At 48.5% G+C, this 13,509-nt stretch overlaps 1 protein-coding gene across 1 annotated transcript; it reads right to left on the bottom strand.

Moving 5' to 3' along the window:
- Positions 1-8,794: 8,794 nt before the first annotated feature.
- LOC120841429 (piggyBac transposable element-derived protein 2-like) lies at positions 8,795-9,610 on the bottom strand. The gene has a single exon (XM_040212315.1). The coding sequence runs from the start codon at positions 9,608-9,610 to the stop codon at positions 8,795-8,797; it is 816 nt and encodes a 271-aa protein (XP_040068249.1).
- Between the last annotated feature and the right edge of the window lie 3,899 nt (positions 9,611-13,509).

The raw sequence follows: 13,509 nt of genomic DNA, 5'->3' as shown, positions 1-13,509 counted from the left end.
GTCTGCTCCGGTGTCCACGAGTGCCGATGCGTCGTGGCCGTCGATGACGACGTTTAGGTTGTTGGACACCGTTGCAGGGGCGTCGTAGCGATGCGTGACGTCGGGAGAGTAGGAGCGCTCCGGCGTTCTTGGAGGCTCTTTACTCGGGTCGTCTTCGGCAACGGCACCTCCAGGCGTTGCCGCACTTAGTTTTCCCGACGGGATAGGGGGGACAGGCTGTCACGGCGCGACCGACGGAAAGGCGACGCGGAACGTCGGGGGGATGGAGAACGGGAACCTCGTGGTGCGGTGGGCGCTGGTGACGGAGGGCGACGGAGGTATTCTTCTATGTCCCTTGGTCGTTCTCCAAAACGAGGTCGACGGTCGTTTGGAGCGAATCCTCGCAGGCCGAGCTGGCGGTAGGGGCACCTCCGGTAAACGTGGTCAGCCTCCCCGCAGTGGAAGCACACCGGGCGTCCGTCATCCGTGCGCCACACGTCGGTCTTTCGAAGTCCACGCTGCTCTTGGCGCGGCGCGTACTGCGGCGAAGAAACTTCTCGTTGGGGTGCAGCTGGGTACTGCCGAGCAATAGGAGGCTGCGGACGACGAACAACGGCGGCATAAGTCACAGCTGGTGGTTTCGGTGCGGCGTCGGCGAGAAAGTCTGGCTGGAGCGCTTGCTGGACCTCTTCTCGAACAATCTCGGCGATCGAGAGTGAAGCTGGGTGTTCGGCGGCAGGTATCAGCTTCTTCAGTTCTTCACGGACGATGTCCCGGACTATTTCTCGGATCCCCGGAATATTGGTGCTGAGGGCGCAGCTTGACGGCGTGGGTGCAGCGACGGCAGGAGCTCGGTGGAAGTGAGCGGCTCGTGCTTGCAGGGCCCGTTCAATGTTGGTCGCCTCTGTTACAAACGTTTCGACGGTGGTCGGCGGGTTGCGGACGAGGCCTCCGAAAATGTCATCTCGTACGCCTCGCATCAGGATCCGCAACTTCTTTTCGTCGGTGGCTTGAGGGTCGGCGCGAGTGACCAGGCGCAGGACATCCTCGACGAAACTGGTGATGGTCTCGTTTGCGCCCTGGGTTCTCATTCGAAGAAGGTCCTCGGCCCTCTCCCGTCGATACTGGTTTGTGAAAGTTCGCCTCAACTCATTCTTGCAGGCGGTCCACGAGATCAATGATGTCTCCCGATTCTCGAACCAGTGCCTGGCCGTTCCTTCGAGCGCGAAGTAAAGGTTCTGCAGGCGCTGGTCGTCCGTCCATCGGTTGTGCTGGGCCACCCGCTCGTACTGTTGAAGCCAGTCCTCGACGTCTTCGTGGGCGTCCCCGTGGAATGGCGTCGGAGTCCGGGGTGCGACTGGCAGGTAGATGAAGGCAGGAGCGGCCGGGGTCTGTGACTGCTGGCCGTCCATCGTCGGCTTCGTCGGCTGCTTGGTCCTGGGTGGCAGAAGTCCGTATTCCGGGTGCAGACCTTGGGTGCGGCGACTGGTCCGAGTTTCAGGTTCCGCGTCGAGTGGTGTTTTCACCGGGCTCGGAATCGGGCTTGCACTGCGGGCCCTGGGAGGGGAACGCTGCACGGGCATGCGCTACCCCGCACCTCCACCAAAATGTCACGGGTGGTGACCAAAATAAAAGGGAAATAAACGGGAAGAAATAAACGTTTAATGTGGCGAACTTGTGCCAAAAAAAATAAAGGGAGAACAAAGATAATAACAGAGCGTCGCGGGCGTCGAAGTCGGCGTAGCAGCACAGTCGAACGCTGGAGCGAAACTGACTCGACAAGGTCGCGGCCGCCTCTTATCTAGAGTGCGCCGCTATCTCGAAGATTCGGCGAAAGCGGTTCGAGCGTCGCGTGATCGGGGCGAGAATGAACACGCACTTTCTAGAAAACAAAAGCAGGGATAAATGATAGAAGTTACGTGCGGTACATGAATAAACGGGAACTTTCTGGAGGACCGTGACCGAGCGTTGCTTTCTCAGCCTTGCGCGCGGCAATATCATAAGGACTAAGACTATAGAGGCTACGAAAACGGTCCGAGTACACGATACATAAGAAGCTGTAAACGAAGAATATGAACGACCTCGAGCTATCCGTAGACGAGCCGAACGTAGGGCGCGAAGAGCGAAGAACAGAGAAGATATAAGAAAATCTAGGCGAGCACAAAAGCATGTGCAAAGACATATCGACAAGCTCTCCTAGAAACATTGGAGATCTAAGATTGTTAGTCTAGACCCCAGGAAACCCATAACCCGGATATGGCATATGACGCGAAGTCTAAGTGCACCTCCGCAGCAAACACAACCCTTTCGTTCCATCGCTTTGCATCAAGTTTCCCAAAATGTAATAGCTGTAGAAGTTTGAAAACACATTACGCCAGATTCTTTAAAGTTATACTCAACTCTCAATATAGCTTCTTAGAGCACTGTTACCGTAAATGAAGTTACTGATGCTCTATTTTCTGCACTCCTTCAAAGAAAACCTCATCTGCAGTTCCTGATGAAATAAGGTATTCTGCACTGGCTCATCTCGGTGACATGGTGAAAAAAAATCTACTGGGAGTAACACCTCGTACGAATCTGAACATATAACCATTGAGTGGAAGACCGCACCTGTAGGTTCCTATTCTCAAAGCTGGCAAATCTTCTTTGGATATTAGTTCATAGTACCCAATTTTTTTATCAGTTGCGTTGGAAAATCATGGAAAGAATGCTACTCTCGCGAATAGAATCGGACCTTCAGAAGAGAAATATTTTTCCTTCATCCATATCAGGATTCCGCTGAAAAAGGAGCAGCATTGACAATGTTCTAGACTTAGTATCCGCCATCGAACAAGCAAAAGCGCACAAATGGAAAACATCACATGTCTTTATCGACATAAGACACAATCGATTAACTTGTTCTCGCGATCTCAGCCGAGAATAAATTGAAACGTATAGGCGGGGGACCTATAATGTAAGTACATATAAAGCCCACAATGATGTCATCACAACCCCCCGCCGTCAATCGTCACAAACTGTAGGAGACCGTAACGCAACATAGGAAAGTTCCACGCGAGCATACCCAGGAATATTCCGTCGATCTGCTGTTTTCCCGTCGATAAGCATAGAGATAGGGCCTCGGAGACCTGCGCCTTCCTTATCATGTTTCCAGTGAACAACAGACGTGTAGAGTTTTGTCTTTACACGCCGCTTTTATTTGATCAGACGTACACGTTTCCTTTCTGGAAACCTTGGATTCACCGTAACCGCGACACATTGGGTGCATCGCATGGCCCAATGCACCTTGGAATCGCGTGACGCGGCCGCCATAAGGTGGCTTCAACTCGTCGCTCCGCTTTCCCCTCCGCGCCTTCGTGAAAGTGCTGTATTCGTGTTTTTCATCGCATTTCACTGAGGCGTTTGCTTTGCACTGTGAACTGTAGTCTGATGCGTTTATCTTTACTACCTAATTGCATGCCACGATTATGTGCACAACTTCCGCAGTTAATTTTGAACACCTCGTTACTCTTTTCATCGACGGCGTGCAGATACGTGTGAGGAGGGGGACACAGGAATTAGCGTTGGCACTGACGCACATTAATTATGTCATTGCCTCCTTTATTCTTCAAAGCCTGTCAATTCCCCGAAGGAGTCATGGAGCGCCCGGCACCCGGAAAAGGCGTGGAGCAGCTCGAACGGCTACTGATATGGTAGCGCAGAGCTACTTGTAGGGTGTCCGGGGTGGCCTAGAGTCAATGTATCGGCTCTGCTTGCAGAGGCAGAGTATCGCGCTCCTTTTCCTTTCGCCGCCAACTCTGTGTTGGCGGAGAAGGGGTCATGTGCGCCGTGCTGGATCCAGCCATCATGAGGAAAAGCGACCTTGCAAGCGTCGAGTATCGGGCGGAGCATGTTTCTCGCTTTGCATATGCGAAATATATGCATCCTACACTAAAATCGAACGAACTGGAAGGTTTCTTGGCCATTGAACAATATGTGTAGCCACTGGGTACCGTATAATCGCGTTGTTTTATAATGCGAGCGATGTCTTCAAATATATCTCCAAAGTCTGGGAAGCAGACGACACGGAGGACGATCGCTTTGCCCGCGTCTGCGGCGTTCGGGGAGTGATGCGCGACTGGCACATCCGGGCACCTCGAACCAGACAACAATGCGCAGCAATATCATGGTAGTAACGACTTGCGAAAGGACGACGTCTTATCGGTTACTAGGTTCTACCCAAGGCATACAGAGAAACAGGAGACAAATGACTAGTCGACGGCGCACGAGCGGCGTGTTGCTGCACTGTATACCTTCTCTGCTCCGCACGTTGCAGCATGCCGCTTCACAGTCACGCCATCCGCGCATCCGGATCTCCTGCAGAAGCTACGGTCGCTTCCCGCACTGCGGCTTGGAACCAACATCGCCGCCGTGGGAGCACCATTGCGATACTCTGCTCCGCAAGCGAAGCACATACCGTTACTCTAGAGTGACCCTTCAGCCAGCGCCACTCGGCGGCCCGCGACCTTTCCGTGAAACTCATTCGCGTTTGAATGTTTGCATTACCTCCGGGATCATAGCCCACACCCAGGCGCGGTCGGCGCGGGGTGCACGTGAATCGCTGAACGCTTAAGGCACAAAATGCTTACCTTTCAAGTTCCATACTTGTGCTTATTTCAAATACTCTACTCAAAATTCTATTTTAAGTACTTTTTGAAGTATCATGGTAACTTGCAAATACTTTTGATCGAGAGTATTTGATACTCTATTTTAGTTAAAATTATGAGTAGTTTGTACTCATTGTCTCAAATACATTTTTGACAATCCGCCTTTTTCCGATTTTTTCGGTATGAAGCGGCGTGAGCGTGGCACGAGCAAACGTGAACATTCTTTCGAGCAAACGAAATCCTGTTACTAGCTCCGATTAGCTACGGTGACTTTGATTGAGCTCGTGAAAACATCGCTTTTTTTGCCGATTGTGACTCCTATTTCAGCTCAAAGTTCTTACAATGTAGGTTTTCCCCTCGCCTTTCCAAAAGCGCCTTTTGTTTCCATAAAGGTTCCCCCAAAACAATCCTCAAACAAAAGGTGGGGGTTTACGGAAGCAAAGATGCCCCCTTGCGGCGCAACGCAGACCGGGAAACGACTAGGGTTGTGCGAATATTCGAAATTTCGAATAGTACTTTTGAATAATACCCTATTCGATATTCGCTTCGAGAAGAACTGCACTATTCGCGTTTTTCGAAGTGTTGATTGCGGTGGGTTGGACCCGTTGAGCGCGCTTGTTCCCAACACCGGTGCGCCGCGGAGAAGCAATACACGCGGAAGCGAGCGTTGCGGGTATTGCTTCTCCGCAGCGCACCGGTGCTTGGTAAGAAGCGCACTCAACGGGGTAACACGCCGCGATAAACACTTGGAAAAGTATGAATATCGTAATTGCGTGCTTTGAAGTAAAGCATACATTCAAAGCGGGATGGTGCACCTCTGCCGACTGTATGTGAAAATAAATTAAAACTTTGTGAATGTGTATATCTACATTGCAATAAAGGGTTTAAAGTAAACTGTTATGCAAGAGTATACTATGTTAGGCAGAGATGCCCTTACAACCTGCGTTCATCATGCACGATTCATTCTTTTTTAACTCGAGATTAAAGAAAAAATATTTTATATAGCAAGATTTGTAAATTAACACCATTGGGTATAGTTGTCCATCTCTACAGGATTCATTTCATGTCAATCTGTCGTTTACTTGCCATCCGAAGACACCAGACCTTCTGGGGTCACAGTTCATAAATATAGATAGATTAAACTTAGCTTATAAATGAACAAGTGGAACAACCTTCACAAGTTTAGCTGGGTTTTCGTCTAAGCACAATGCAATGGTAGTGAAAGGTGTGGAAAAACTATTCGATATTCGAATCGAAAATATTCGGCCAAAACCACTATTCGCTTCGAATTCGCTTCGAACTCAAAATCCGCTATTCGCACAAAACTAGAAACGACCCACGACAACAATGCAGACTTGAGTTTCAAGAAAATAACAAATAGAAGAAAATGAGAAGCGGACACACACACACACATAAAAATAATACATTTTTGTTATGGTTTTTTGTATATTTGACCCCGCTAGGGCAAAACATCGAGCTTTTCTTTTGTTTCTTTTCTTTTTGTCGTCAGTCCGTCACTTATTGCCCTCGCGAACACTGTCTGTAAGCGAACATTGATAAGCAGAGAACTGTACGGGAAACGAACTACGAGCTGGATGACCTCTCGAAATGCCAACAAAGTGTCCCCCAATGTTGGGTACCCTTCTGAACGCAACGTACTTGAAGAAGGTGCGACCACTGTAGTGGCTATTATGTGAGTTCTCTTTGTTATCCATTACTCATATCCGTACCCCAAGATAGTTTATAGTGAACTCCTCTTAAAGGGAATATGGGTTGTAGTTAAACGATGCGTCTAAGGTGCGCCGCAGGACGTGATATTCAGCGATGTCACTACTGGCAAGGTGCTCTGACCCGCTTGACCCCCCCCCCCCCCCCCCCCCCACACACACACACACACACCTCGGTGTTTACCCGACACAAGGCCTGTGCAGATACCGACAGGCCTTATGGGCATGTTCATGTCATCTTTTTTAATAGAGCGCAGGGCACAGTATAATGTACAAATACCAACAATTAGTGAAGTGACGTTAAGTGCCGGATCTCTCCGGAAAGCAGTCATCAGAGGATGCGAGCTTGACCCACTTGGACTTTTGTGCTGAGCTGGGCACCGTGCATGCTGCATTGTTCATGCAGGCCGAAGTGGTAACAAAGGAGACCCTCCTCCCCCTCACTGGAGAACACAAACTCCAGCCGAACGCTGACCCCCCCCTTCGGTTAGGTCAGCCGAGCGCTGAGTCATTGTTTTTGTTGTCGCCATCCATGTGGTTCTAAAGTTAACCGCTTGGGGCGCCATGTTCTGATCTTCTCCCCAATAGCGAAAACGACGTCTTTCTTGTTGTTTCAGAAATGTTTTGTAACATCTATCAGTGATATTGGCAAGCGCATTGCCCAGCGAGCGCGTGGTCGAACGGTTGCCGTGCTTGGCTCTCGCGCGGAGGCTCCAGGGAGAGGTTCCAGGGTTTCGGTTCCAGGGAGCGGACTCCTCTTTTATTTATTCTTTCAAGTTGACATTCTCGTAAATTCTCGTAACCTTGTCTGATCGAGTTACGAATGTTCTACGCGCCGAACGTTGTACGCCGAATGTTCCAAAAACTCACGTGGGTACAACAAAAGGTGCTCCGAGTGGCGGTCCGGAGTCAGTCTCGCCCCAGCGCTCAATGCTGCTGTCTCGCCGACATCAACGCCTGCGACGCTAGCCTTTCTTTATTTTGTTTTGGGCACAAGTTCGCCTCATTAAGTGTTTAGTTTCTTCAGTTATTCGCCGCCTCATCATTTGTCATTCGTGACAGTATCCTGCAACTAATATTTAGACTGCAGAAAATAGCCCTACGATACTTTTTTTTTTCCTGTTTTGTGTTATTGCGTGCTTTTAAACCATTCTGGTAACCCAGGTTTGCGCAGGTGTATAATTGTCGTTGTCACTGACGTCGATACAAATTACGCAATGCGGAAGAATCTTCAAAAGTAATTGAATTAGATTTCTAAGTATTTGTACTCTACTCAAGATATTTTACAGTGAAAGTAACTTCAGTAGAATTTTGAATACTTTATGAAGCAGGTATTTAATAACTTAAATACTTTTATCGAGTACTTTGTCCAACACTGCTTTTAACCGAAAAAAAAAAGCGCTTTTGTGTTTTAGGATTTTACTGCAGCGGCAGTTTTGGCGCTGCCTGAGCGCGCCCCCCGTCTAGGCGGTGTTGCCTCTGCGCGCGCCTTCTTCCTTGTTCCTCCTTTCCCCTTTACAGCGGTCAGATTGTTTCACGATTTGACAGGCTTTGTAATATAACGGATGCTATGATTATGTGGATGACTCTAATACCCTAGTTACACGCGCGCTCTCAACTGTCACTGAGCCAATGGTGTTGGCATCTCCCAACTGTCATTGAGCTCAACTAAGTTGTCCGGTGTTGGTACATAGGCCTAGCAATCACAGTTGAGGCGCGCGTCAAGGGACCCAGTTGAAACCGAAACGAAACCAAAACTGATGTCACATTGCCTTTATTTAAAAAAAGTGATGCAAATGAAATATATGCATGCACCCTTTTCATTCACTATAAACGTTTAACCCTTATTCGGGCAGTCATTCAAAAATGGAACTAAAATTATATCACAATCAGTATTTCCTTAAGGAACCAATTCAAGCACCAAAACATTATTTTTTGTGGCATTTTATTTCACATTTAAGAGATAGGACATGTATCTCCCAGTGCACACTGCCCGTTAGGGGATAACAAAATGTTGAATATTTGAAACAATAATTACTTCTTGTGGTACAACCTGAAGCAGTTTCTTGGGGACTTTCCCGTCACTATGCAAAGCCTAACTTTGCACTTTTCACACGCCATTGATGTTTGGCCGCTTGGGCAGTACCTGCAGCGACCTTTGCCTTCCAGTGTTATTAGGTGACCCACACCGTCGTAGCGGACATCGGTGACAGGTGCTGCCGTGGTCTGCATTCTTGGGCGCTGCGCCGCAGGTTCTTCATCAAGGGTGGAAGAAGGTCTCCCTCTTTTCGGGGGGCTTGCATGCATCAAAGCTTCTGAAACAGCTAGTCGAAATTGTTTCAGTCGCATTGCCTTCACGCCAGTGAGGTTTGACTGTCGTCGGAGTAGTAGCCAACCGTTGTTCACGGATATATCGAGAAGCTGGCTGAAGATGCCTAAGTACCATCAATTTGTGCGGAATGGGGTGCGATAAAGCGCTGCGTACATGTCTGCAAGGTCAACACCGCCCATGTGAATGTTGTACTGTTTCAAGATTTGTGGGCAAGAAACTGGAATCTTTTGACGCTCCTTCTTGTCAAACCTGTTCGCTGTTTCCACTGGGTCTTGTGAGACACAAGAGCTTGCAAGTGTTACAGTCTTGCTGTCAGCCCATTTCACGACTGCAAGTCCTGCCACATTGTCCACCTTGTAGTCAAAGCTGCCTCTTCCCTCTTTCAGCAGTGACTTGTCATCCTTTAGGGAGCAGCCTCGAAGCCTGTTGCTTCGAATGGTGCCGAGACTGTGCAAAGAATACCTTTCTTTCAGTCGTGAGATCAGTTCCAGCGAAGTGAAGAAATTATCAAAGTAGACGATGCTCTCATTTGGACGAGAAATGCTCTCGCACAAGTGCAACACAACCTTTGCGCCGAGACCAAGCGCCTCATCCTCTTCTGCAAGTCTGATACCTTCAAATGTCGTTGCGCCGGTGTACAGAATGAAGTCATGAACCATCCCAGAAACACCCGCACGTACAAACAGTTTGAAGCCCCACTTTTTAGGTTTTTTGGGGAGGTACTGCCTCAGGTTCCCCGCCTTTTTAACCTTGTACGGGATCATCATCTCATCAATGGAGAAGAGATTTTCGCTCTCTGTGGCCTTGCATTTGCTCCGAATGTGCTCAAGAACAGGTTTTATCTTGTAGGCTCTGTCAGTTTCAACTGGCTGGAGGTTATCAATAAAATGCATGAACCTTCGGAGCTTCTTGAACCGTTTTACAGGCATCACATTGGCGATCTTGTCACATCTTGTTTGATTGGCTCAGTAGTCTTCAAACGAAGGCATCCCGATGACGCCCATCATAAGAAGAATTCCGATGAAGGACCTTAACTCTGCAAGGTTCGTGTTGATTGAGCTTCCGGTCTGTTGAGTGGAATACAGATTTGTCTCGTAAACCAACTTCTCAATGAACTCATCGCCAAAATACATCTGAAAATACTGCAGTGGAGTGAGATCTTCCGGTGCAAGCTCAAACTGCAGTTCTGGAGCTCGGAAGTCGTGGTCGAAACTTGTCTTACTCCATTTGTACTTGTCACCTTGTTTCGACGAGGCGGCGTTCTTTGGCGATTCGGCTTCGTCTTCCGAGAGGGATTCTTCTACTTCCAAGCTTCTACTCCTTGCCTTGAAGTTGGTGTCATCATTGTCCGTGTCCGTTTCATCATCGCTTGATGAGTCGACGTCGGATATTCCACCTTCAGGAGGGATCACTGTGGCTCTCTTTCTCAATCGTGAACCATAAAATGTCCTTGCAGCTAGCTCCTGCACAAAACAAAAATAAAAAAAAACATTGTAAAAACGTATACAAAACAGTGGAACGAATACTTCAAACGTGCAGTGTATCCTGTGAGATACACACGGATTATCACCCTGCTTTGCATAATTGGATCGGGGTATTCGATTAAAAATACATCACCAAAGTCTTTGCACACTTTCGTTTAAAATCGCAACGTTAGATTTTGATTACCGTTTCAACGTTTAGAGTACAAAGTAGTACTTGCCGTGGACACGTGGACGCCAGCACTGGTCGACGCCATGTTATGGTGGCTAGAAGGGGAGGTGTGACGGTCGGAGGAGGCAAGGCCGTCGCGCTGCGTTATGACGCCGCGAGAGGCGCTGTGGTCAGCAGCCCGATCAGCCTGTTCCGTGTCCGCGCTGTCGTCTGCACGTTTTTGCGGTTCGTTCAGTTTGTAGTGTTAACTCCGATGCAACTCTTTTTCTTGTGTCAGAAGAAATAAGGGACTGAGATTTTAATTTTGTTCGACAGATGTAGCATGTTAGTTCGGTATTTGCACCTCTGTTGTGTTTTAATCGTGGGCCGGTCACGGAACCTTGCGCGAAGTGGCCACTTACGTTCTTGCCTGAATCTTTTGATGAGTCAGTGTGGAATAAGATTGGAGCGGGAGATTTTGAGTGTCGGATTACAAGCAGAGGGCGATAATGACTTGATCTGTCAGCGTTTGATGTTCACGCTTTCTTTACTGCATTACTAAAGCTGTTGTCCAATAATCCAGAGGTACCAGGGAGGTTCTGCCTAATAAATTTGAAATAATTGGGTACCTGAGAAAGCAGAATTTTACTCGTGTTAAGGCTTTGTGTTCTTGCGTGCGGGTAGTCGATTCTTAGAACTTTGTACTTGTCTATTAAGAATTTTATCGAAAATACTATTTTTAACTGTTTCATAAAGTTGTCTATATAATTGAGAGCCCTGGCACATCACACCAAAATAAAGGGTGAATTGCACAGTGTAAAATACTTCAACGTCAATCCAAAGAATGCATGAACACTTTAATAAGCACGAAACTCAAAACAGGGTAGTGAACATCTTCCCAACAGCACAAACATGAGCCAGCAGTCAGTCTCATAAATCAGGGTTTCTACAACAGAACTATGTAAACATTTCAGTGGTCACAAACGGAGTGCCTTTCATAAAAACTCAAAAAGAAATGCAATAATGCCAACTAGCAACAAACTCGATACTAGCTTTTACAGCACACGCCTGATCTTTAAGTGTTTTTTTCTTTCCCGGCTCTCCTGCCGACTTGCATTCTTTGTGGCGACAAGGAAGTGCAACCTTGTTAAGATGAAAAACTTAATGATCATGTTTGTCAATGTGGTGCTGTGTGTAGTGCAGCCAACAGAGCCCAGTGAGCATGCTTGCAAAAAAGAGCACACATCGAGGATGCTGTCCGGTCCAAGTTCTCGGGAACTAAAGCAAGCAGTGAATGCATTTTCCAGAGACATCACTAACAGGTTCAGAGCTGCGGATGGGTAAAGAAGTCCACCCCGGTTTACAGCACTCGTCAGGCATGCTTCCTTGGGTGCTGCTGCAGATTCCTGGAGCAGCCGTTCAGTGCATTCTCTGCAGTTTGTCTTGCGTATGCACTTGCGTGCTACATACCCTGCAATGTAGAACACCAGGCGCGAGTCACTTCGTTCACGTGTGAGGGACAGCTGGTCGGTAACGATGCCACAAGCATCCAGCGTGGCTTTGGCTTCCTGAAGGTTGCCAAGGTCAAGGAGGTCATCGACTCGTCTCTGAGCGTCTTGTGCGTTGCTTGGGTTAAGAAGGCTCCTCAGGGTGCTTCCTGTGACATTCCCTCCTGTTGGCGATTTTGCAAGGTTGGCGAATGTCAGGCAGTTTACAGAGACGAGAAACTGTGAAGGTGTTGGATGGTCATTACATCCCGACATCTGACGAAGGATCCCGAAGAGGTTTTCGATGGGATCTTGACTAAGTCGTGATGTAAGAAGGTACCTGTACCCCAACTCTCCTGTCACGTAATCCAAGAGAGAAAGCGTGCTTGAAAGCGTAACACGAAGTCCTTCGGCGGTGCTGCGACTGAGGAAGCCCTGCCCTTGCGTTCCTGCCGATGCCTCCCATGTGTTGAGGTAATCGAGAAATTCTTGCAGCACAGCCTCCTTTCTTGACCCAGGCCTTAAGGCGTCCTTGCTGCGGCGAGATGTCATTACACTGATAAGGTCTCTCATCTTCTTGACAAAGCATTCTGTTGCTGTTGTGGTACCAAATCTGCCCTCTACTTCTTGCTTGTACAGGTAAAGGCCCCGGACTACCTCGTCGCTGTATAGGCGGATGGCGTGGCTGACGCTCATTTTCTCGAATCCGTTCGGGTGTAGCACCGGTTTTGTGACGCGTGGCATGGCTCTCAGTGGTGTGAGGCTCTTGTTGTCACACTTCCAGGCTTCTTCGATGTGCTCTACTAGAACTCGTCCTTCTGGTGTGCGAAACCCTGCAATCAGCATGTTGTTTCTCGAGCACTTCACCAGGTGCGGAAAATCCGAAATGAAGTGCAGCTTTCTGCTGGGGTCTGCAGGATGCTCCGTCTTGCAGACGACTTTTGTTGACGTTGCTTTAATTCCAAATATTTTCCACATACGCCTGTTCCATGCAGCAGCGTCACATGTCACAAAGTCAATGAAAAGCCCAGCTTTCTCAGTCATCAGAATAGCATCTACAATGATACGTGCGAGCATTTCGGCTTTTACATTAGATCGCGACCCAAAGACACCCAAGATCTGATGCCACTTTCCACCAAACGGCTGAAATAGCAGAACCAGCCCATGGTCGCACATGAGATGCTTTTCCTTCTCGGTGGTGTAGTCGGCCAAGTCCACAAACCCTTCAAGCTTGCCACCTTGTCCTACACTCAGGTGCTCAGAAAGCTTAATCTCGTCAATGAGCAACCCGCCGTGGCACATGGAGTTGTCAATGGTTTTTGTTTTTTCAGCAAGGCAACGGAACATGTTTATGTTAAGGCCAAATCCACCCCTGTACGCACGAGTGTATGTGCGGAGGCAAGTACGCCCCGGCAGGACGAGCGTCTTTTGTTTGCGAAGGTGCTCGTACACACGAGGGCTCTTCATCCGCATGATGATGCACTCGAGTGCCCATTCATCTGTGAATTTCATTCCACACGTACTTTTACGCTTGGAGGCCTCAAGGCAAGCTCTCACCTGCTGTTGTTGCATGCTTGGCAAGCGCTTGAGTTCTTCATCCAGGGTTGATGGCCTAACCTGTGCGTTTTTCACTTTCATTTCTGCCAGTTTTTTCTTCATGGCAGCAACTGCTTCTCTTGCTCTCTTTAGCTTGAGCGTCTTGATCCGCA

Source organism: Ixodes scapularis, unplaced genomic scaffold (genome assembly GCF_016920785.2).
Source record: "Ixodes scapularis isolate PalLabHiFi unplaced genomic scaffold, ASM1692078v2 PGA_scaffold9__187_contigs__length_104089568, whole genome shotgun sequence".
Lineage (NCBI taxonomy): Eukaryota > Metazoa > Arthropoda > Arachnida > Ixodida > Ixodidae > Ixodes > Ixodes scapularis.
This window is presented reverse-complemented; position numbering and strand designations above follow the sequence as displayed.